General features: G+C 39.1%; 1 protein-coding gene across 1 annotated transcript in view; it reads left to right on the plus strand.

Moving 5' to 3' along the window:
• LOC133993643 (roundabout homolog 2-like) overlaps positions 1-27201 on the plus strand; it is a 74569-nt gene that overhangs the window by 21650 nt on the left and 25718 nt on the right. The window contains exons 3-5 of the mRNA XM_062432627.1: positions 23857-24014; positions 24168-24288; positions 24427-24565. Of these exons, the coding sequence (XP_062288611.1) occupies positions 23857-24014; positions 24168-24288; positions 24427-24565 (418 nt within the window). The remainder of the gene's footprint in view (positions 1-23856; positions 24015-24167; positions 24289-24426; positions 24566-27201) is intronic.

The raw sequence follows: 27201 nt of genomic DNA on the forward strand, positions 1-27201 counted from the left end.
TCTATGGAAGAGAGATTTCTTCACAGTCTTCGCTACACCCTAATTAATCTGCTTAAACCTGCTAGGCCTGTCTCCAGCACTCTTACAAATCAGAAAAGCCAGGCAGCTCTGAATCCAACCAGGATTTTCTCCATGGATGCTGGTGGAAAATCACTCGAGCCCCACAGCTGACAGCTTTCTGTCAGAGTGTGCAGAAATGCATATAAAGTAGAGACAAACACACACCTCATCATTTACCATGATGGATGTTGGGAGGGAGGCAGTTGTCACAGGGGTCGTGAAGCCCCTGAAACAATCAGGTTGTTGGTATATATTGTCTGCCTGCATCCGCTCCCGACACTTCCGTAGCCAACAGATGAAGCAATTTATGACCAGTAGTGTTCTTTTAGCCTTGCCCTGCGCTATGGCTGTGATCTGGATCTTACACAAATAACAATGACAAAAGGGTGACAGTCACTTTATTTTGTCTCTTTCACTCATAGAACTGGAGCTGTTGTAAACAATTCTCCTGGAAATATCTAATGGAAAGAATTCAGATCATGCAGTCAACTGATAGTGAAGGATGTTGTTAAGAACTATCCAAGCTTATGTCAAATCCAACAAACTCAGCTAACCTTATAGGTCTGCTAAGCAATATGCTCTTACAGAGGAGTTTTTTTTTTCATAGCACAATTTCTATAACTCTTGCATACGCTCGCTTTTTTTTTTGCTCAATGGGCCTTTTTTTAACAAGCAAATTTAATGTATTGGAATATTCTGGTCTGATCTGTAAGTCCATGCAACTATAGAGTACAGATTCCCACACTGAGTTTCAAATCAGAGCTGGCGATAAGGTTTCAGGGTTTTGGTTGCACTTAAGCAGATTACGGCGTAACGATTGTTGAATAAAGGACTCATCGCTGAAGCAAAAATGAAATGTCCAATAGCTACTTGGCAGTATGCTACAGTATCTGCAGCATATGAACTAATATAACGGAGTGCATGCGCTGCTGGGATTTATGAAATTAAACCAATTGTAATTCTATACAGACTAAACCAAAAAATATTTATATGACACAGTTCAGCTCCTTAAACCTGCCATGCAATAATTTCAACTGATGATTTGCAAAGTGACCTTCATATGATATAGATACTTATCCAATCAATCAACATAATGGATATAGTATATTGCAAAGCTACTCTTTGCAGCAATATTTCATGACAAATTTTATGTAGTCAGTAGTAGTGTTGCATTTCTAAATATGTTTGGATCTGAAGGACTGCAGCTCATAGTGATGTTGATATGCTGTGTTAAAGTACATGAAAACAACAAATACATGTAACAATGGATCTAGCGCAGTACACAACTTTAGTATGAAAAAAATAAGGTTGGGGTTTGAATAGTGTGAATCATAATGGGATTGATTTGAAAGAAAAGATAAATAAATGAATGAATTCAATAATAAAATACATGAAACCCTTTATGGTGATTCTGAGAATTTGCTCTACATTCTGATGAGTTTGCTCAAGCACAGTTTAATAGGAAAATATCTAAGTGTGTCAGACATTAAACCTGTTCTCCTTTTAACCAGAAGACAATTACAGTAAAGTACTATTAACACTTGACCTACCTGTTCTCTTAATTTGAAATCAAACAGCTCTCTTGACTGTGTAGCTAGACATGGATTAATGGAACAGCAGCCGTATGATTTGCAATCATACTTATTAAACTTCGAGACAGTCTGCTCAAGCTTGATTAACTAATATCAGTCAGACATCTAAGTGCGAAGGCTTTTTAGTATTTATTGAACTGTAGAATCTAATTCACAATCCATGTGTAGAAGCAATTGTTCCATGTCTGGTAAACAGAAGGAACACAGTCAAAGTCTTTTTGGGCTTTTAACATAATTCATTTGTATTTTGAGGTGTGTCACTTATTGAGTGGGAAATGGATTAGAAGATTAACGAAATGACTCCATTCCTGTAATTTGCTAAGCCAAAAAGCACTGTTATGTGTGGATTTAAGTGATGTGTTTGGTAACCCGCTTGCTATTTGTATGGTTAAATACCAATCGCTAAAGGGAATGGATAGGAGGACATGAGATGAAGATGATTTTTCAGTACAAGAAAATGTTTTGTGCATAAGTCGAAGTAGCAGACTAAAGCAAACTGACAGTAGTTGACTCTTTTTCTTGTGAAGAAATGGATTTAGATCTCTAAGCTTTTATGTATAAATCAGTTATGGGGCAACATTTCCACATATATGTAGTATAATTCCTGGCCATTTTTGACTAAAATGATTAAAGTGGACAACAGACTGTGTTTGCCAAAATATCTGCCAGTTTATCTACCAGTTTGTTCCACATAAAAGTGTGGTGGGAAATCCTCTATTAACCAAAGTTATAATATTATAGGCAAAATTTAATTTAGGTAAGTGTTTGGTTCTCTTACATCAGAACTAATAAACATTCAACAGTCATTTTCATTGTACTAGGCCAAGTGTGAAACTGAAATCACTCACAAGAAATAGTGTCTCAAATCACATACTTCCATTTGTAGCCTACATTTCCACGTAGTACACTGTATACACTATGTAGAAGTACATAGTATAAGTAAGTAAGCAAGTAAGTTTACTTGTGTAGTGCACAAACTGCCACAGGGTAGTGTACCTCAAATCAAACACAGCTGTTGTGCACTTATGCACTTATCGGAAATGACAGTTACCTAGTTAGCATTTGCGTTATCGTTCATGGTATCAAATCATTACAGACTGCTAAAATAACGTAATAAACCTACCAAAAACAACACATGTATAACTCACATTTGTATAATGTTCCCGATTCTCACCGTAGTTAAAACGTCCTCAGCCGCCACTTTCAGCTTGAAAAGTGATCCCTTCCTTTCTGCTACATAGCCAAGATGGCAACCATTGAGAGCGAGAAGTGTCCATTGTTCCACACTCAACTTTTTGACCATACAGGTATTCATAATGCACTGCATTTTTTCATTATTCTCAGTGTGAATGCACTTAGGCACTCAAAATATTAAGTGTAGGCACAGAAGTATGTGATATGAGACACAGCAGTAGTGTCCTGATAATATGTTGAAGTGGAAAAATAAGCTTTTGTTCAGACACAAGATAAATATAAACAAAGAAAACTAGACTATAGGATGGTGATGTAGGGAGATGTGTGTTGCTGTGGTACCTTGTATTAAACTGCAAAGTAGATAGTGGGTTTCAGTCACACATCACCCAAGCTCCAGAAAGCGCTTGAATATAGCTGATATCATATATTTTTTGTTTTATGTTAACTCTCTGTACTGGGTTTGGACTTTTTAAGCACAACTGAAAAGCAAATTTAAAGGCCTTCGTTAACGGCTTTACACTGACCAGAACCCACCACCTACTCTTCTGTCTAAAGTGAACATGACATAACAGAAGGTAATGACGCAGAGACCCCCATTATCTAAGAAGAACTGCTTTAAAGCATACAGCATACCATAATTATAGCCCACAGATGAATTGCCATGACTGCTATAAAAAAAAAGCTCAAACGTCCAGTAAAAATTCTGGCCTAAGTGGCACAGACAGTACTAACTTCACATAATTTGCAATTCAGGGTGCAACTTTGTGTGAGTGCATTTGTAAAGAGGCCATTTCTCTTATCTGCCAGCTTGATTCAGATTGCCTCAGATAACCAGCTCCTGTCATGACAAAGCTACAGAAACAGTATATCCCATTCCAGTGCAGTCATGCTTCCAATATGAACATTTGTCTTGTCTGTTTTGCATATTTTATTGAATTAATTTACATTTCATGAAGTATTAACAATATTAGATTTATTTTTTTATTACTACACTGTACAAGTCCCCTGTGCCACACTCACACAAAAAGATAAAAGTTGTATATTCTTGCCTAGACTGGGAAAGAGAAGGGACTGAGGAAGATCAGGGAATACCATAGATAACCAAGATCATTTGTGTTACTTGACAGAACTAGTTTAACTTTTGAGTATGCATGTTTGAATAGATAAGTCGTGTCATTTTATGTGACCTGATTACATTTTTAAAGCTTGTTTAGATCAGAATAACAGATATTTTTTTATATTATTAAAGCAGCCTCATATCATCAGATATTTGCTCATTATTGTGTCATGCACTGTACAGTTTGTTGAAAAGTAGCTTTGTTCGTTGTTGCAATGTTTTTCCATCTGCTCTCAAAAGCAGCAATCGCTCAGACACCACACATAATTAATTAAATAATCCATTAGTAAAACCAGACGAATGTACTGTATGTCCCAACTGAAATCATGACCTTTATAAAAATTATTTACATTAGAAATAACTGTTGACAAAACAGTCGCACCTGAAGGTCCACTTCCTTACTTACTCTCGAGCTTTCCATAATATCACACAATCCTCATCAGCAGATTGAGTTTGCTCCGTTACCATTGAACTGTAGATGTTCAAATGATGATAGACATGGTAAATTAAAATCACTGTTCCTACTTAAAAAAATGTGGTGAACTTACCACCTCTTTGTGTGATACGACTGCACATGCAAACCCACACGCACACACACACACATACACACGTGTCCTGACAAATGCGCACGCAGTAACAGTGAGCAGGCAGGCAATCAATTAAATGATGTTTTAATTGGACTTAGGACGAATGCTAAAGCAGAACAATTCCAAAACCATCCTTCTCCTTCTGTGTTAGCTCAATTAATCCCTGATTGGAGCTAATTGCTTGTGCGAAGTCTATCTGAAATAACAGTGGATATGAAGTAGGCTGAGCATGCTTGGCTGTGTCTCCTTCACTCTTTAAATGCAGTCTTACTGCCAAACAAACCAAATATTTGATGACGGAGTGTCTAATTGCTTCCTCTCTGTCTCACTTACTTTCTTGCTGCCTTTGATTAACAAGCATAGACAGGTGCATACTACAATGATGTGTGTGTTGGGTTTAAATTTACATTCATGCACCATGGTTTATACATTAACACTGCAGTGGAGGTTCTCAATCAATTCACTATGTCTGGGCCCTATGTCACCATCCATCAGTCCTCTGGTCGTACTTGCTGTTCTCCAACCATTAGAACACTCCGGTCTGGCTTCACTCAGGCTATTAGCAGCTGTTAAGCAGGCTGAATAAACTGTGAGCTAATGATTAGAATGCATCTGCGAATTGTGAACTCTATAGCACTGCATTTAGCAACACTTAATTAATCTTAATGCATTCCGAAATAAGCCAGCCAAACAAATATCTTATCCATAAATTACTTTTCTCTGTTCCATACCACACATTGCCACAAAGCACTCCCTAGGGATGCTTTAACTCTGGAACATTAATGTATGTGTGTGTGTGGTGTGTACTGTATACATGAAAGCAGGAACACATACAGTAAAAGCTGACTGAAACACACAGACTCTTCCCCAGAAAATAAGTGTCTTCCACATTATTAACACTGTAAATCAACCTTTCTCTCTTTCTCTCTCTCTCCCCCCCCCCCCCCTCCTCATCATCTTCATCCTGCTCTGTATTTTTTCTCTTTTTTCACACCATAATTCTCTGTCTGTCTTCTTATGATGTGAGGGAACACAAAGAGTTCAGGACTGCACCAGTGCAAGTTTTTTGAAGGGATGCCATTTAAATTTAGTGATGAAGTTGAATGAACGGATTCACTAAGTGGTCTTTGCAGGAGTATGTTTGTTTGTTTGCATGTATGTGTGTGCGCGTGTGTGCGCGTGTGTGCGCGTGTGTGCGCGTGTGTTCTTATGTGTGTGTAACGCCTGCCACAGCGTTCTTATCACCTCCTCACACACCTGCTTCCCTCGAAGACTTAGCCTCCCCTCTTCTCATGCCTCCTCATCAAAGCCAGATTCCAGCCACAGTTGTCGCTTCCCTTTCCCTGCATGCGTTTCCCTCCTCCCTGTCGGGCTGGTCTGGCTCTCGCTCAACAGCCATCACTCCCCTTGTATTACTGTGTTGTCCAGGCAGTGTAAGACCTTGCTGGTATCATACCATCCCTGGGTGGAAAATTCATGCGGCTCTTGGAAGCACTATTAAGGATTAGGTAGGATGACAAACTGCTAAAAGCGCAAAGCCTGAGGTTGGTGGCACTGGAGGAAAGGACATTTTACTGCAAACTATGTTTTAGGGAACAAAATCAGTGTCGAATAATGTGCAAAAACCTGCTATAAGATGAAATAGATGACAGCGTGTGCATGAATGAGAGGAAAATGGTGACTAATATCCTGTAACTTAGAGGGACATTTTGTACCTGCTCATTGGTTGCAGGTTCACAGTAAGTTCTGTCCATGCCTAGTCATCTAATGATTGCGATAACAATGTTGAACCTAGAATGCGGTACATGAAATGTCCTTATTTCCCAGAATATAGCGAAAATAGGATGTGATTCAGCCCTATCTAATTAAAAGGCATCTGTGTAGGTGGCAGCAATTTAATTTGGTTTCAAGTCAACTTTTGTCCTCCATTGTTAAACAACTGATCATCAACAGTACAAATTAAAAGTACTACATTAAAGCCACAAATCTAAATCAAAGCCACAAAGAGAAGATAATGATCTGAACCTGTAAATGCTGGAAGTTTATCTAAAAGATATTGCAAGTCTGTGTGTTTCTTTAAAATCTCCTCCGATAGCCAGTGCATGCAGGCTTTTGGATCTTAGTGTACAAGGTGACTTTGGTATGTTAGTAGTGTCAAATCTTCACCGTACAGATCGTGGTTTAGGGCTACTGACTGTTCCTCACTGCTAAGAATTCACCAGTTTCACACAAACACAGATGGAATGTGTTCACACAGTTTAGAGAGAGATATTTTCCTTCTGCACCTGCCAAGTCTTGTGTTTTTGGTCTGTTTGATGGACACTCAACCAGGCTCATATGCCTGGAAGCGATGCAAATTCATCTCAGTTTGGTAACATGGCAACAAATATAAATGTTGCATGATTCTTGTCTTTTTTCTATATCTCTCTACTGTCTTTTCCAGAGCTTTACAGACCTTCAATCAGTCAACCACTTAACATTGTCTAATTGCCTTCCTGGCTGCCATTACTGTACGTGCAACATGAACTCTACATGAATTTCCTTGCCTCTTCTCTTTCATTCCCTCTTCTCTTACTCATATGTTTCTTTCCACATACCTCTTGATAGCGGTGGTAAAGTGTTCATATTTTTAATTAACTTTGCCAAAAGACGGAATGTCTTTGGATTTCTAATTAACAGGGGCTGAGGTTTAAGTATATTGGGAAAGTAAAATGAGAATCTCCATTTCTTTGTCTCCCTTGAGGCTAGGATTTTAGGAACAATTTTGTTATGTCTCATCAAGCATCTTGTGCAGGGTATCTCGGTACTTGCCACTTTTCTGATAGGTTTGATAACAATGTGTCTGTTAAAAGATTAGGCTTTTTGTGGATTGCTTTTTTTATGTCTCTGTTTATCATGGATGTGCATTTGTCTGATTCCTTCACCTAATAGGAGCGGCTATTTTCTTTTTGTTGAAATAATGCAAACCTCATCCATGCATGTAATGTAAACAGTCATACCTACAGTCGTGAGAGCTTTTATGTCAGCATCTGTATGTGCAGTGTGCGTCCCTCCCTCACTGCCGGCTTTGTCCTCCCCAGAGAGCTGCAGCATTAATAACTGTAAGTGGATAATGCCCTAGCTCGAATTCCGATCAAGGTTTAATAAGAGCATGATTCAGTCAGCCACTGGCAGCAGGAGGCACTTTGTGTGCGTGGTCTGTCTTTGCAGGCATGTGTGTATGTGTACATGTATTTGCCTCAACGTATGATATTTTGAATGCGAGCCTGACTAACTAAATATCACATGTCTGTCGGGGCTTGGGTGGTCAGTATACAAATGGTAAATTGGTGGTAAATTAAAGAGGGGATACTAAGAGTCATTAATAATGTAATCAGGAGAATTCTTTGTTGTTATAAACCACTTTAGGGCCTTCACTCTGCTTGTGCCAGTGTATCAATGGGTGACTAAGATGATTTTGTCATGGCTTGTTCTTGTGTTTACACATCAGCTTCATGTTTGCAGCTGTAGATGGAGCATCTCTGTGTGACGCTGTCGAACACCATGCACAGTCAACCACTGTGTAGCTCTGCATATATAGTTTCCATTGAAGTATGAATGCAACTCAACAGAGTTAATTGGAGCGTTGCATGGATTCTATATGGGTATGCCTTCAACAGCCAGTGTTCTAATACAAACAGACTGGTAGGCCTTGTAACACTGCATAACATAATACATTACAGCAAAAGGAACAAGGAAATGAAAAATGTACTGCAAAGTCACATGGAAACACTTTAGAATTATTAATGTTTTTTATGTATTATGTAATATTGAGTTCTCTGTGGATGCCGAAGGACAATACAGAGGAAGCATAATTCATGTTGTGAAGACGCGTTTTGCTGAGAGTCAGGGCCATTAAACATACTATCTGCTCATTGCCATTAGCTCCAAATGCTCAGAGAGCAAACCTAACTTTGACATCTAATCCTCTTACTCAGAAGAGGACTAATGCACACAGAGTATACAGTTCATCCGACAACCAGATCTATTTTTTATGTGCGTATGTTGAATGGCACAATATCGATGAGAATCGCGTTTTTTTGTTGTCTCCCCAATCTCTTTTGACTCCCCCCCCTCTGTTCCTGTCTCCCCCACCCTCCATCTAACCAGATGGCCTCCCTCCAACAGAGCATTGACACCAGATGTGCAGTTCCAGTGTCGACTCAGGGACCAGCTGGGCTGAGTGTGCCAGTGGTTCTGTTAATGAAAATGGCTCCACTGTGTGTGTGTGTGTGTGTGTGTGTGTGTGTGTGTGTGTGTGTGTGTGTGTGTGTGTGTGTGTGTGTGTGTGTGTGTGTGTGTGTGTGTGTACTATGTGTGTATGTGTGTGTGTTGTTTACTGTGGTTCAGTGGCATGTGACAGTTGGGGAACTCTCAGTGGGTGAGGGTTTTGAGAGTGAGCCACAGCAAGTTGCACTGCAGCTCAACTCAGCCATGCAGTGCTCAACAGCACACCCACCAAGGTTGAAACTATACAGCTACCCATCCAGAATAAACACACACACACTCACTCATTCTCTCTCTCTCTCTCTACATCCCATCCCTCCCAACATCTTGCTATCTGGCATACTATTTTTCTGTCTGTTGAGCTGTCTCTCACATCCCCCATCTTCCCTCATACATAATTATATAGTCTTTCCTCTAACCTATTTAGCAGCAAGGGGATCACTGGGCTTATTACTAATTCATACATACTCCTCAAACAAAGAAGTAAAAGTACACACAGTCCAGGGGAGAATTTATCCAGCTGCAATTGCTTACAATGAAATATGTTAAGTTTTATTAAATATTGCTCTCATTCGGATTGGTCGCAAATAGAAACGTGAGCGCAAGGTAACACTATAATGAGCGTTTCATACTGATAAAACCTCGAGACCCAACTAATGAAGTTGTTAGTACATGCTGCGCTCTGTAATTTATGAATTTGCACTGAAACAATTCATTATTACAGATCGTTCTGCTGATCAATTAAATGATAAGGAAACAAAGAAATCCCGTATGCTTGGCAATAATTCCGGCAGTCTCCATAGGATGAAGACAAATGAGCTAAGTGAAAAAAATTTCTCATTAAAAAAAAGTGTTCCTTTTAAAAAAATTGTAATGCAAAAAAAAAGTGATAGATACGGAAGCATACACCTCTGTGATAGCCTAGTTATCTGAGCTGATTACGTTTTGCCCCTATCTCCCTGCAAAGAGATTATTGGGTGGGTGCGGGGTTTAATACCTACACCAAATTGGCTGACTAGGTGGATGAGATTCCTCAAGCTCTTAAGCATGCTCTGAAAGAAGATTCTTGCACTTACAGGATAAGTCATAGCCTTTTGAAATTTCTGAAAAGAGTGTGGAGTCCACTCACCTATACTGTAATAATTTTAGCATTTCAGCTAGAAGTGGTGCAGCAGAGTGACACAGGAGTGAAGGCTCCCATAGGATTCATTCCATTAAGCCAATGGGGGCAGAGATGTGACTCCAGATATTGGAGACTTTTCAGCTCTACAGTAATATATCTGGCTGCACCCCAGAATATCCTTGAATAATTCTCACATGACTTTCACTGATAAAAAGTTCTTCAATTTTTAGCTGCCTCCCTTTTTTAAAGAGACTGGCACTTACCAGTCACATTTATGACAAATAATGTGACACCTTTACAATAGGTACACATTTTAAAAATAAGACTTGACATGTGGATGGTGAACACATATTTCCTACTACATAGTCTGGCATGAATGTTTCCATATTCAGACTGTCACACTGAATCTGTTTCTCAGACAGCTGAAATCTGTTAAACCAAGGTACAAGACCAACTGCTAAGCCAACCATTTAACTTTGGTAAATGACTTGACTGTCACTAACCTCAAACTTTAGTTAGCTATATATACACCATAATCATCCAGTGGTAAACTGATGATGAGGATGTTCTTAGTCCAATATGGAGAGATTTGTCAATGTAATTTTGGTCACTTAACTTAGTATTACAACTGATGTGTTTTGGCTTGGCTTTATCGCAGGAATCAAAACTTTAAAATCACATTTAACAGAATATGATAACTAGACTAAAGGTCTATGCTAGCAGCTCTGTAAATTGCACAGCAGAGTTTTGAGCCACATGCCAAAGTCAGTATGCCGATGTTTGGCAGATATGATATTTACAACAATCGTTTGGTCAAAACAATATGAGAAAATAGTGAAAAAGGCCTATGCAAATGATCTAAACTTCTAAAAAAAAAAGAAAAGCATCAAATCCTCACATCTGAATAGTTGGAGCCAGAATATGTGGCATTTTTGCTTGAAAATCACTTGAAATGATGGATGATCGATCAAGAAATTGTCAACTAATTATTCAGCTCTATTCACCACCTGGGTTACCATCTGCTAGTTAGCACTAAGCAGGAAGTATACCAGAGGCTGATGAATGTCATTTGTTTGCAGGTATTTGTTCATAAGCCATATTTATTGATCAAAACAAAATTTTGACCTGATGAGAGTATTAGAGACAGATAATCACTAAGGTCATTAGGGTATATCCTCTAGGGATCATGAGTATCAGTGCTGGATTTCATGTCAATTCATCAAATAGTTATTGATATATTTCAGTCTCAATTAAGGTTGTTCACTGACCAATCAGCACACCAACATTGCCATTCCAAGAGTCACATGGCTAGTAACAATCATATGTAGTCCAAATAATGTAATAAGCAGTACTCGCAGGTCAGACATATCACAAAAGTGACCTGTTAAGTTTTAACAACACTTCTGTCTGTTTTTTTAATCTGTTCAAAGTTGAGGATGGGGTCTATCCTAGTATTGAAAGATGGGCAGGGTACACTGATGGTCTGGTCACCAGTCTACCACAGGATTAACACATAGACTGGCAAATATGTTCACACCTACAATGATTAAGACTTTCAAAGCCACCTAACCTGCATGTCTCTGAGCTGCAGAAGGAAAACATGGTACCCAGAGGAAACTTAGGCAGGCATAGACAAGGCGAACTCGGTTCAAGGCCCTTTTAGCTGTTTGTTAATTACTTTGCGGTTGTGCTGCCCTAATAGACTTTTTCTCACAATGCACTTGCACATTGCTCTCCCTGTGGTTTCATTCAGACAGAAGCTTGTAGATAGATATTTTAGTACAGAAATAAATTATTAACATGTAGCCTTGGATTCAGAAAAATTGCAAAAAAGCCTTGGTGATGTGTGGGGGTTGATGACTAGTGTGTCAGCTTGAAGGCTCTGCTGCCATGTGGATTAGGCTGTCTACTGTGCACACTTTGAATGCAGCTGTGTTTACGCATATCACTGCTGCCAGGAAAACATGCTGAAATGTACATACATTAGCACTTTAATCTTCAGTCCCAAAATGGCCATTATTGCCATTACAATGAAGGGGAAATAATGTACAATTTTATGGTTCTTATATTTAAAAAAAGACAAATAAGAAAGCAAAAGGTTTTATTTTGGGGGAAGTAGATTCCTGACATTGCCATCACTGGTTCAAAGTATATTAAGACAGTATGTTATGGTATAGTCAGGTACCAAATATGAAAACAGCAACCAGGTAGACTCCACACATATTGCAAGCCAAGTAATAATTTGCTGAGGGACTGGATGCTCCAGTGGGTGTGTTGTTCCACTGTGTCTCATCAATTACATTCCCTGAGAGAAAACACCCGGCTGTTTTCTGTTTCTTCGGATGCTGGGGTTAATGGTGCTTTTCTCAAACGCCTCTGCCAGGCAATAATTGGAGCAACTTAACAATCATAAGTGCAGTCTTTGTAGTGTAGGGAGCGCAGGCTGAATACAGCTTTATTAACTATAAAAAAGTGAACTTTTATTGATTGACCCCTTCTTCATTCCTCCTTTCATATCTCCTAACCTCTCACTTTTATTACTTTACAATGAATAACACTACAGATCATCTGAATAGAAAAGATTTCTATCAATATGCATTTCAAAGCATGTGGGTGCTTACAATATCTAGAGGATTAAAAAAACTTAATAATCAGCAGTGAAAGGAAAACCATTTTCTATACATTTGCATTTAAAAAAAGTAAATTAAATAAAGTATCTGAACGTTTAGACATTTTGTCGCCAACCATGTAGTTTTGTCCAACATTGGCTTTATCAATGTCATCCCATTTCAAAGTTGCCTACATCTGAATTTTGGGATAATCCTTGCTCAGTGGCGTGAAACTAGCTCAAGGTAAACACAAGGCACCCTATAGTTTGCAGGAATTTCAGTTGCAGTTGCAGTTTGATGCCATTATTTTTATTAAATAGTTTCAGTTCAATGAATAATATTTGAATTTCAATCATGGAATAAAAGAAGATAGGCTGTGGAAACCAACTTGTTTGTGTTGGCTGTTTGTATGCCGTGTGGGTGCTGGTTGATTTTCTTTATCCAGAAGATTAAGACAGGATTGTCAGTTTCCTTACGCCTTGTACCTAGAGAATATGGGCTGGCATCCACATCCATGCTTGCATCTGTCAGTCATTTATTGCATGTCTTACACTTCTGACCTTTTTCTTACTGAAACGTGACACAGATGTTGTCTTGTCTCTTTCTCTCTCTAGTTCGTCTGACCACAGACAATTGGGTTTGGCACATGGTGGTGCATGCAGATCAGACAGTAAAGTCAGTGCAGACGGGCTGCAGCGCGGCACTTCATGCTGCAGAGTCAGCCCTCACAGCAGTCATTTTTACCATGATTTAAAGGGTTATTACATCGCCTGCAGAAAAAGAACTGTCCTTGTGTGGTGTACTGTATTTCATCAGGGAGAGCTCTCTGTGATGAGTGATAGCATGTCAGTAGTAACTCTGATTGACAGGTCATGAAAGCATCAACAAATATGATTTTATTTTGATAAAATCAAGTAAAGCATGGGACGAGAAAATCAACTAGGACCTATCCTTCTTTATATAGAGAACAGCTGAGCTAACTGCGTTAACACATATTGGTGTGTGTTAGCAGAGCTTAGAGTCAGTTTTAAAATGATTTTTTAAACCCCAATATAAAGAAAGAAAGAAAGCTGATAAATCATAACAATATACTGCCTGTACTTTAGGAAAGGCTTGGTTGTATTTGTTGCTTTAATCAGTTGTATTTGGACACAGGTATACTGGTTCTGGGATGTTCAAACATTAAACATCAAATTTGACTTTAGACATAGTAATTTTATCAAAATATTATACAGATTTTTATTTTTTTAAATTAGACAAAAGAAGGGCAGTGTGATTCCATTAACTCTTATTGTGGAAATTCAACTTAATAATTTAACAAGATTACAATTGTTTTATTACAATTTATGGAAAATATATCAATATATCGTCCATTGCTCTGATACATCATTATCTACCACTTCCTTTAACAACTAAATAGATGTCTTTTTAATGAAGGAAATTGTCATCTCTGTCCATAAGAGTGTGTGGTGTTTTTGCCAGCCATCCTTATTTTTCTTTATTTTTCTAGGCTTCCTGTCAGGAAGAACTTGTGTATCAGTTGTGATAAAAGAAAGTAAAAAAATACATTTCAGAATTTTGGTGGTGTCCTGAGATTGCAGCAGTGTTAGTCATGAAGTCAAAAAGCTGTGTGATGCAACACAAAGACTGTGCTGTTCGCAGCCTCTCTTCAGGACGCACAGATTCACAGCTTATCATGTCTGAAAGTGAGCGTCAGACCAGTCTGCTGCCTTTAGCCCACTTGGCAGCCTGGTGGCTGTTGCTCATCTGTCCCCAAGCCAGTATGGGCACATCACCGATCTGGACCAGGATTAAAGGACCTAATACTAACAGCTGTGCTGAGATTAGCCATGTCAGTATTTACAGTTATTTTGTCAACCGGTGCACCACACACTCTGCTCAAATGATGAACTGCTATATATGAATTCCTTGTCTATTTTACTTTTATTGAACATTTACACTAAAAAGCATTTCACACATTTATTTTTTTGTGGAAAAATGGACAGAGTAATGCAGAGTACATACTGTAGAATGGTGGGGATAGGCGGGGTTGATTTCTATGAAGGAGAATGATTGCTGTGACTAATGCTGATATACAGTATGTGGATAAACAGAACTGTCAGAAGCGTTGGAAGAAGCCAACTCCTTTGTTGCACATGACCTGCTGTAAAATGGTGGGTGTTGGTAAAAAAAATAGAGAGAGGAAGACTGACAGAGGATGAAGAGAGAGATGATTAATTTAAAAATGTGAATGTCTGCAGCATAAAGATGTTGATGGATGGAGCAGTTTTATTGTGTGTGTGTGTGTGTGTGTGTGTGTGTGTGTGTGTGTGTGTGTGTGTGTGTGTGTGTGTGTGTGTGTGTGTGTGTGTGTGTGTGTGTGTGTGTGTGAGAGGGAGCTGTTATGTGCGATTGTGTTTGCACATGTACCTCCCTCTGCGTTTGTCAGCGTGCACCTTCCCCAGCAAGTGCATGAATATGCATGTGTGTGTTCACACGGGGAGCAATGTTCTCTCTCAGTGTAGACTGATCACCCCATGATGGGCGATCACTGGAAGATTGGACTGATTTTCCATACCTATCTATCTACAGAAATGCCATATATAAAAAATTGATGCCATTTTCTGAAGTGGCACCCGTCTTTCCTTTGATAGATAGTGCATTTTTAATCTGCTGAGATGCTTTATGTGATGGAAGAGGTAGAAAGAGATCCTATAGGAGGTGTTGGCGAGCAAGCAGGTCAGTGACAGCCACCAACAGCTGCTCCTTTCCAGTCACTACATACAAACGGGATCTGTGCTGGGTGGCCTTGGGCTTACCAGGGGGTGTGCATGGATGTGATTAACGGAGATTTGGGGTGAATAATCTTCTAAGCTGCTCAGTGGAGCATTGGTGTTGGGGGCTGGGGTGGAGATGGGAGGGGTGTAGGGTTACTAAAAAATATACCTGGGTCTCCATCCTTCTGTGTGGAAGGTGACATGGCTTTTGAATGCTTGACTAGAGCCATACCACTACATCAGCCATGGGGGAAGCTGATATTTGCTCGTAAGATATATCACATTGGTGTATATGCTGACCACTAAGTGAAAAGGAATTGCAGTGCATGTGTTAGAAATTCCCACTAGAGAGCAGTGACAAGTTCAACTGTAAAATGAATGTCAACATTTTTGCTACTACGCAAATTTAAGGGATCCTTATCAAAATGGTTTGATCCTTATCAAAAAGATAAATACTGTATATTGTTTAGGGTTTTTTTTTAAACTAGTTTATTTGTGATGTGTATTATGGGGTATGGATGTGGGATTCTGTATGTGCCTATGCATAGTGTCACCTCCAGGTCACATGAACCTTGTGTACTACACTCATATTTGATCATTTCAGTTCATTTACTAATTTAGAGATCAAAGGTCAAATCAGTGCAATCAAAGCAACAAAGCGAGTCATATATTATCAGTTAATGTGGTAGCATGACATTACCATATTAATTAGTTTTCTTTTGTATTGAATGCCAGCAGTAATGGGGGAGCAGTGCCCAGCATCATAGCTCCAAGTTATTTAAATGCATTCATACATATCTATATGCTATCCAAACATGCACATATTGTGGACCATCTGTATGTAGCCATGCAAAGAAGGATTTACCCAGGATGTTGTGATAAGCACAGCTCAGAACCACCATCTCTGGTGGCCATCACAAGATGTGTTTGATCCTGCTGGATCACAGAGCATCACTTTCTTCCATTAGATCCCACACACAAGAATTGCAGCAATAAGGAAATATGACACCAGCTACTATAGTGCATATACATCAAAAATTCCCATACATCATCACCGAAGGGCACAGAGAGCAGAGCAAAAGTGGTTGCTAAAATGATAATAAAGGTGTAGTATAACAGATTAGGCTTTTTAAATCTTTGAAGGGACTGTGAGAGAACGCATTTCACCTTTTTAAACCAAAATCCACTTTATTCAAATGTGATCTTGATGATGATGATGATGACTGCAAAAAACAGCAGCATGCATTATTTCAGTTAGAGAAGATGAGTGCATGTAAGAAAGCACTCTCTCCCCGAGTGACCACTGCTTTAGTGAAACAAGGCGGATAAAAGGCTAGATTCTGATCCCTGACTCATTTTCCAGTTCATGTTGTACATCGCCGCAATATTGCTGTAAGGGTCTATGATATGCATGGTCTTGGAGAAAATAAATAATATGATCATTTTCTATATTTGCTTTCTTCCATTTTTCTCCTCCAGTAAGTCATTATCCATGTTCATGAAAGTGAGGCATGTGTGCCACCCAGCTCAATCAGAGTCGGGGAAACATTTCGTCAAATACTGGTATAGACAGTAGAGAAATTCATGAGGAGTAATTTAGCGTCCTTAAATGTGAAACCATGAGCTGATGTCATGAACAAATGTTCTCATGGTGCAATCTACACAAATGTGTGTCCAGATTTACAGGTGCTAGTAGACAAAATAATAGCAACTATAAGCAGATTTACATAGTGTAGTCTGAGAGGTGCAGCAATGTGTTCTTGTGAAGAAATGCATGGAGACAGGAGTAATTAATTATAGATGTAGAAATGTGGTCTGAGGGAATGCTGTTACAGTAACTAGAGGGATGGCAAGTGAGAGATGAGGGGAGTGGAGACGCGGGGGGATGGGAGAACCTTCCTTATATACCATCCACAACTTCAATTTAAATTACATGACAGGAGAATGGAGGTTAATTAAACATGACAATGGTTGGGTGTTTATTGTTAACCCTTCATGGTGGCTGACTGGCTCTGAACTCAAAGGCCAAAGAATGAATAACAAATACGTTTTAGTCTACCCCAAAGTGTAAATTCACATTCAAACATCTCATGGAAAGAAAGGCTTGGGGTAAAATGTTTCCTAGGGTTCTGTGTGCTGCAAATCTGGGTGGAAATGGGTTCATTCCTAAGAAAATGTCAGTAAAAAAAAAAAAGAAATTCACAATCCAACAGCTTTAGCTAGAGTCTTCCCCAGTTTATAAAAACAAAAACTGCTTCGAAAACTGCTAAATTTTTGTTTTGCCACAGGCTTGCACTTTTCAGTGTGCATCTATTTCCAACCATCATATTGACGCTAATTGGACTCGACACTAATGATGCCAAATAAGCAAAGTGAAGCGGTGCTAGGTTTTCTAACTGCCTGCTTATAATTTTGGAGAAGGCCTATTCCAGTTACCATGGACCTCTTGATCTCACGCTGGCTTTGAGATGTGATGGTATGCTGGATTTCTAAAAGCAGTGGCCAGCAATACAAATTAGGGCTGGAATTTATGTCATACAAACAATGACTTATTATGAGACTGTTTCTTTTCAAACCAATACTTATTTTCATATCATGCCTTTAAGCGTATTGTGTGGAGATTATATACTGATTAAATGCCAAGCATTGAAATATTTTCTGCATGCTGGGTACCATGTTTTTTCTGTGAAAGTGGGCCTTGATTTACTCATGTTGTGTCCAGCTGTTGTGAGGACAGAATTATACTAGGTAATGCACGTCTGTGCTGGGCTCGTAGCCTTAGGGGACATTGTGTAAACGCTCCTCATCTCCCTGCTGATCGTGGTTCTGACTGATTGCTGATGACTTTTTTAGGGCACAGACATGTTAAGTTGTTTATTTATTAAAAAAAAATCCCCAATGCAAATAGACCAACTCTCCACTCTTTATTTCTCCTCCCCCTGATTGTGTGTCAGCATATCGGTCTTGGTTTCTGTTTCTCTCTCTTGAACGATAATGATGTGTTGTAGTCATCAGCAAAGTTTGTGATATAAGAACAGGGCAGCTGTTTTTTTTGTTTGTTTATGCATGTGTGCGTCTGAATGCGTCAGTATGCATTTTATGCATGTGACAGATATGGGACATCCTTGACTTGCCGTTGAGAAAGTGACACACCCCTTCAGGCTATAGCGTTCAAAAAGAATCTTCAGCAAACTCCAAACCACAATTTAGCAGGACACTGTCATATGTAATCACTTTACTGTTGTAATGCATTTTCTGACACTAGATCACCAACTTTACAAGGCTATTGTAGTTATTTCAGACTCACAATACCTGGCATTGGGCTGGGAAGCAAGGCATACAAGAAATAGAGTTGCTATGGAACAATTTATTTTAAAAAAGGACCACCTGATTGCTGTTTAAACCTGTTATGTGGCAAGCTTTGTCTACAAGCAGCACATCACTTCCTCGCCGTATCTGTGAGTCCCAAATGGAAATACAGCCATCTGTTATGTGCAAGAACTCGCAAGGTGTCTTCATCTTTCCTCTCTACGACTCATATACAATTCTGTTTCTTTTTCTCCTCTGCGGTGTTGCTATGCTACCACAACAGTTTTCTTTGGGTTGGGTTGTAAGGTGTGAGGTTATACTATAATTCCCTTGCTGGACAACCAGCCTCCTTGCACGTACGCACACACAGGCATGCATAATCATGCATGAGCAAACAAGCAGATCACTACAAAATAAACAAAATGCTGCATGAGTTAATTAGGTTGTGATTTTCTCACCCATCACCATCTGTCTGTCACACCTTGTTTATTTACCGTTTTGTTTTATGAAGTGAATGGATGTTGTATTCAATGAATTCACGCTCTGAACTGACTCAATGAGTTCTAAATTAATAGGTCAAGAATGATTAGTAAATGCATCAGCGTTAGCATCTTCACACTACCTCCCGTCTTTTGTCACACATGCATGGAGGACACTAGTAAAAATTACAATTACAACTTGTCTAATGTGAAATTCATTTTCTAGTGACTTTACATTTGGATTTTAATAACCACTAACATACCCACAAGGCTGTTGTGTACATTAGACAACAAAATTATTAAAGGACTAAAATAGTGAGACATTTATGAATGATGGCAGAAACCTGACAGAATTCACTTTGATTTCAATGACCCCCCAAGTAATGGGTGACAGAGGCTGACAGAGGTGGTGTAATGTTACTGAAAAACATATCTCACACCATACAAATATAGCCTAGCCTTATTACCTGGGGTCACCAGACAGCTAAATTGTTGGAGGACGCTGAGACAACAATTTAAAGCCATTTTGGGACATCTCACACTCAGCATGTTAAGCTTAGCATGATATTCTCAGACTTATCAGCTGTACTCAGGCTCAGCTGTGTTGTAAGAGAACGCTAATGATACTATCTTTAACATGTTAACATGCCGATACAGTTGGAAGATGATGTTAATAATGATATTATGACAATGATATTATGACGGCTGAAGCAATCACGATTCAGTCAGTAGTTGTAGAGATTCTGTCATGGAAGTGTCATGAAGTGTCTAACAAGTCGAAACTTTGACAGAGAAACTGACATCTTTCAGCCATGCCACCAGGATGATTAAAATACAAATATAACATGAAGCATTTTTATTGTATTTTTTTCTTATCTTGGCTGTGTGATGTAACTACTAACACTCAGCAGCATTGACTTGCATACTTAAAGAGAGGCAGTAAATGCTTGCCAGCTTAATGGATGCACCTGACATTAGGAAGATAATAAATGCATTGCCAGATACACAAGCTGCCTGTGCAGACCTGGGGCAGGTTTTAAAACATTACCAACTTTGTAGGAATAACCAGGTCGCTCGAAATATACGCATTTGTTACCGAATGGAGTTGATATTCTACTTCATAGTCATTTGGGGAGCTTGTGAGCTGAGCAATCTGCATCAAGATCTCAAGTGTCTTCATGGATTTTCAGTTGTGGTGAAATGGTGAAATGAAATTCACTGATAGTACTGCTGCCGTTGAAGAGGGTCGCAAGAAATCAGGATGCTAAGATGGAATATATATTAAAATGTACAACCACCAGATATCCCCCCTTCTCCTGTTAATCATATAATGAGTCCCTGTATATTATTTGTATTCAGATATTTCCACCTTGTCACATATTTTTACCACCTATTGTGCCATGAAATGAAGCCCATTTACAAATCATTCTCCTTCTGATTTGATAAATGAAACTGCTGAACGAGTAAGTCCCCTGAATGGCTTGTTTGAATAATTGAGCAATACTCAATCAGACAACATTAGGCAGTGGTGGCGGCCCCGCCATCTGAAATAATTACCACCCAACAACAGACTACACATGGGTGCTGCCTCTACAGGGGCTCCACATTTGAGACCATTAAATGAGAACAACATCACCACCACCCCACATCTCACATGCCTTCATGAACACCACCTACAGAAACCTGCAGAGGCCTAGTAGTGAGAGCAGGACAGGAAAAGGGGGGACACCACATGTAAGGGGTAGCCGTCACGGCAGAGGAGTAATGTATTCTGTCGGGATTGAATAAATCACAACCTCAGTTGGTATCAACAGCATTTATGTATCTGGACAAACTCCACCCCATACTCTTTTAAATTTGCAGTAGCCTATTATCAAGAGACTGTCGCTTAATAAGTTATTCACTTCTCATTTATTTAGACATGATATATTATGTACACCATCAATCAAACAAAATTGAATAACATACATTTTAATAATTTGTGGGGTAATGTACAAATTGGAATTAACCCAGAACTGGAGACAATAAGTAAGAAAAAGGCAATAGAGACAAATAAAATATGTTTGGAACTTAAATGATTTAGATAAAATTGGGAATTGACTAATATATTGATCACTCTTATCAGCACTTGTAAAAGACAACATATTGTTTGAATCTGATGTTAGCGTAGGGTTTTTAGATTTTGTCACAGTTCTAGCTATTCTAATCATTTAGAAAACAATAGTTGCTCTCAGCCTTACCATTACAAAAACTTTTCTTTAATTAGGTTTTTACTTCATGTCTTGAGATACCCACTACTGTTTTTCTCTTTCTGTGTCTTTTCCACAGTCTCTTGAGACAAGCTTTGCTGTTATCGACGCATCTTTACTGGAACAAGTTAGTTGTATGACTATGTGAGCGGAGTGCCGCTTTTATGGAATGGGTCACTAAGTGAATACAACCATGCGACAGCCAGCCAGGCGTATGTCTGTGCCAAAGTAGTGTCTGCAACTGAGACTCATTTACTCCAGCACAGACTGGGTGTGATTGACAGCCACGCCAAAGGGCCTTTGGCTCCTTCCTGATTTTCTTTTTCCACTAGAGGTGTCCTCTGGGACTTGGAATTCATGCTACAGTATATCAGCTGAACAGCTTATAACTGTAATGAGGATGAAAAGAAAACTGAAACCAAGAACGCTTATTTTAATCTATGCTGCTCAGAGTTTTACATACTATCATTTAGTTTTCGTCATGCACCATGCATTTGATTTACATTTTGATTTACTTTCGACATTTGCTGGAAAACCATCAGAACATTGACAAACATTACATGTTTTAGTTGGTCTACATAAATGGGATACAGAGAAGAGGGCAGTAAGTGTGAACTGTAATTAGATTCATCAGTTTGGCATGAATTAGTCATTCATTGAACTGAAACAAAACAAATCTTAACTATAATTTGTTTTTTCTTTTAACTATATCTTATTTTCACCATGATTGATGTTACACAAGACACTTTATTATTCAAATCTGGACCACAGTAAGGCTTTTCACAAAAACATCATGTCATAAGCTATTAATGCAAAGAGGCCACAATTCATTGTAGGATCCAAATCACAATGTCTATTTTTAACCATAATTCCAGTGATGCCTTGCAGTACAGTCATTCCTGTATCTACTTAAAGCAGTAGCTTTTAGAATTGATATTAGGGATAACAGCTGTGACAGAATTAGGAAGTTTTGAAGCTTTAACCTTTTAACTCAACATCAGCTAGCTCATACAGTACCTCTGTTGAAAATTCACAAGTACGGCTTTTACTGGCATTGTTTGACAATTCTTGATGTTCTCGCTCCTTTGAACACACAAGTACAGATGTCCTTGCAATGGATAAATGAATATATTTGCACAACTCTGGGAGATTAAATAAAAACACTTCTTATGGAAATTCATCATGAAAGTTCTAGATTGTTACATTCATGATTTTAGAAAAACAAATGTGGCATATTTTATTAAGCATGGAACTGTCATAATTTTGGGCTCTCGAGTTGTTGCCACCCTTAGAGTATGTATTCCCCTAGAGAAAGGTATGGACAACCTTTAGTGCATTTTTTCAAAATGTATGATCCTCTATTACTCTTTTCAAGAAACCAATGTCTGACCCTGTGTCACCACACACTCATCTTCAAACTGCTGTTTTTATCCAAGGTTTTGGAAACAAAAACTCTGCCAAAATAGATTATTTAATTAAAAAATCATGAATATTCTAATTAATAGTAAAATTGGAGTCTGATTATAGTGAACTTCACAGCACACACATTAGATACTCCTGGTGAGCCTAGACTCGCTCCTTTATATAGTATTGCATTTATAATATTCTGTTATAGAATTTTAAGTGGCTATTTAAGGTTCCCAGAGGATGCATTTTAATGATTTGGTGACCCTCTGATTTTGCCTCTAGCACAATCATCAGGCCAATATGTGTATGTGTATGTGTATGTGTATATGCTATATGCTATATTTCTAATACTCCAACCCTAGAGGATAGGTTTAATGGACTGAGCTCATTCACACTCCCCTGACGATGGACTCCATTATGGACTCTATAAACTTTCATCCAATGCAAACCACGGGTCAAATTGTCCACCGTGCCTGTCTCAGTATTGCTGCCACCAGTGTGTGGTTTAACATAAAAACAATAAGCATTGGTGTTTTAATGTATGTCATATACCATCACAGTGTTTGGACTTTCGAATAGTATCCGTACCCACAGTAGGGCTGTAGAAATTTAGTGTTGTGTGAATTCTTTAATGCAGGATTTTTTATTTATTGTTTTAGACCTCCCTCTTTGTGTTCTTTCTCTGGTTTTGCTTTGCTTTTATGTTTCTTCCTGCTCTTCTAGATGTCTTTCCTCTGTATATTGTACTGTTAATCCTACCAGACTTTACACACTCTTACATTTATCTACTGAGATCACAGAAGAGCCCATACCTAAAGCCTTAGGGGGATGGCTGTATTATTAAAGACAAGAGACAAGAGATTGCTGAGGGTCCTGTGAGGCTGTCTGCTTGATAGAATTATCTTCAGATTCTCACTTTAGAAAAAGGTGGTAGAGGTCATATAGCCCAAGACAGCTCAGTCTTAGAGTAAGTTTCTGTTTCTCATAATGAAACAGCTGAACCTAAAGTAAATTTCAAACTAATCAACTGAATGAACCTTTGTTACAGCAAAAGTAATGTCCCTCGCTCCTCTCTTTTATCTCTTAGTGTTACGTGATGACTTCAGACAGAACCCACAGGATGTGGTGGTGGCGGTCGGAGAGACCGCCAGTCTCGAGTGTCAGCCTCCACGCGGGCATCCTGAGCCCACCACCTTCTGGAGGAAAGATAAGGCTCGTCTCGACCTCAAAGATGACAGGATCACGGTGGGTCACTCCCCAGGGGGCACTCTTGTGCCTTTTAAACTACTCTTACACTCTAAATCACATACTGAATGATTCACATTCACCTAGCACAGTTACAATGTAAAGCACTTTGTGTTGTACTGGTTAACTGATATTGAATATCTTTTTTCTCAGGTTCGTGGGGGAAAGCTGACCATCTCAAACACAAAGAAGAGTGATGTTGGGATTTATGTGTGTGTAGCCACCAACATGGTTGGGGAGAGGGAGAGTGAAAAAGCTCAGCTCTCTGTGTTTGGTAAGTATGAGATCCACTGGTTCAATAAGTAATAGAGCATGACTTTCTCAGGTACTTACTGCTCACTAGCACATACTGAAATTACTATCCTTCACAACTATATTAAGCTTTAATGTTATGTCCTCTGCCCACATCCAGAAAGACCAGTGTTTGTTCAGCGGCCTGTGAACCAGGTGGTCTTAGTTGACGAGAGTGTGGAGTTCAGGTGTCAGGTCCATGGTGACCCACCGCCTACACTGCGCTGGAAAAAGGAAGACGTGGATATTCCCCGTGGCAGGTGAGGAATGTGTGTGAATGTGTGTAGTGCATATGTCTGTCTATATATATGTGTGTGTTTGTGCACACATATTAATGCAGTAAAAGTGATAATGGATATGCGCTGAAGCAGAGCTAATGAGTCCCGCAAGGACAGAAAAAGATTTGACATATTACTCATGGAAGACTTTCATCAGTGTGGCAAAAATCGTTTATTAGCTGCAGAGAATTTCATTATTTGCTGTTTGAACTACAATGCTAACAAGAGATGAAGGTGTGTCCTTGTTCGCTTTCCACTAATACTCACTTGAAACACCATTATACTTTGTATTGCACATAAGGCACCAAAAGGTCCAAGTGTGGACATATAGCAGGATAATATTAATATAAATCCAATACTTAAGCCCTACAAGGAATTGTGTCTATATGAAGTTAATAATGTCAGGTCAGTTAGAAAGGTGTTAATTCAGTTCTGTGGTCATTCCGAAGCTATAATTTGTGGTGCTGTTGCATTGGATAACATCCTACTTTAAAGTCTTCTTGCGGTTTGGTCCACCACTGTGTGCCCACATCATAAGCGCATGTTAAAAGCACTGCAATCATGAACACATATTTTAGAGTCATTAAGAGCCTGTCATGTGGGTCTTAACAGTAACTGATCAGCACTTTATACTTTTAATTACATTATGACTCATTATGTAATCTGGCCATCTATCAAAACCTTTTTTATGTCTTTGCTAAGCTTGAAGTAGTCCTTCTATCCAAAGTTTCAGAAATCTGATAAGTAAATGACAAACATCTCATACTGTTAGGCGTCAGTGCATAATTCATATTTATGCATAATCCCAGAACAGTTCAAATACTTCTGCAATTCAGTTGAGCAGTTTTATGTAAGAAAACTTCACTTGACAATTACATTTAATCACTAAACTCAGGAAAACACTTTCTTAATGATCTACTGTTTGTAATTTCAGACACATTATGAGACTGAATTAAAAGAATATGCACGGCAGCCTCTGTCATTCACTGTTACGTAAACTGTCTTGATTCATGTATGTCAATTCTGGATACATCTAGTCTTAATTATGCATACACACAGAATCCTGCCCTGGGTTGTTTGTGCAGCAGTAGATACATTTCCATATTTTTTGTACTCTGCTCTGCACCGTTTTCCTGCTTTTGATTCATGGATATTTGGCAGCTATACTGTAAAACTAATTACAGATTATGTTTGTGGAAATGTAGTCAGTTACTACTGCAACTGCTATCAAGTAAATCAAGCATCGAGTACATCTAATATATCAAGTTTATTACCTAAATGTATAAAATTTGAGTGAATATGGAGCCTGTGATGCCTAGAGAGTTAGAACTACTAGACTGCTCTCCTTAAAAAAGAGAAACGTTTACTTGTACTAGAAGTTAAACTAGCACCTGTTACAAGCCATTACTGCCATAAGTAAAACAAAGTGGCACCCTCTCAGGTGTGTCATGGTTTAAGAATATACTGTTAGAGAGAATAATAACTACCTGTCTCTCCGTCTGGCAGTCTGCCTGCCTACCTGTGTTCTGCCCTCTACCTCAGTACCCCTTGACTCCAGAAACATGTCCTACTTTCAGACCTGCCTCGCCTCACTTCCCTTCTTCCACTTCTTTCATTCTTTTCCTAAACCAGTCAGCCTCCTGGGAACTCTGTATCTGGGTCAGAGATGTGCTGTGAATGGAGTCCTCACCAGACTCTGGACAGACCCCACAACCCCCATCGATATATTCTCCCCACACCCTTTGTAACATCTATTTCAAATGTGACTTTTTCTCACCCCTTGTGCCATTTCTCTGCCTGACTTGTCTTCCATCCCTGAATCAGTATGGCTGGCTAGACAATTTCACAGGATCTCTCACGCCAAAAGAGACCCCAGAGAGGGAGTGCCTGACTTCTTGCTCCTCTACTCATTCTGTCTGTTGCCCCTCTGAGGCGCTTATCTAAACTCTGGTAGCTGAGATGTTTCTCTCACTCTTGCTGCACTAGTGCTGCCTCACAGTACCGTATGCTGCACTGGTGGATACACACTGATGCATGCAACGTCTCTATGAATTAGTCATTTCTTACTGCTCGGCTCATTCATCAAATTCAGTTTGTCAGACTGTGCCACTCCCTTGCTCTCAGACTGTTTGTCTATCTGTCTCTGGCTCTGTCTCCCTCTCTTTTCTTTGCTCTCTCCCACTCAGATACACTCACACACACATACGCACATACACATATAGTATAGCATGCTGCACAGCCCACACCACAGTGGGTGGCTCGTCTTTATAAATATTGAAATAGTGGAACAGTCAGGGTTCCAGCTGAAAGCACCTTTCATTTTGCCATGCCTTCATTGCAGCATAATTGCTCTCCTTTTTCTGCCTCTGCAGCAGTGTGTACAGCAGGGAGTCTTAATTGCTTCAGAAAGTCTGTCTTTATTCTATCAAAAATGACACAACCTTTATAAGAGCTTTCATCTAAGACATCACACAAGTTTAAACAAGCTTGATTCAATTTCCATGTTTCTTGTTTATATTTACTTATTAAAAATACACATGCTGTATAATGTTTTATTGATCTTCCGGTTTGATCGAATCAACGTTAGATATCACTTGACTTGTCACTAATGCAGACTG

The sequence above is a fragment of the Scomber scombrus genome, chromosome 14 (assembly GCF_963691925.1).
Source record: "Scomber scombrus chromosome 14, fScoSco1.1, whole genome shotgun sequence".
Lineage (NCBI taxonomy): Eukaryota > Metazoa > Chordata > Actinopteri > Scombriformes > Scombridae > Scomber > Scomber scombrus.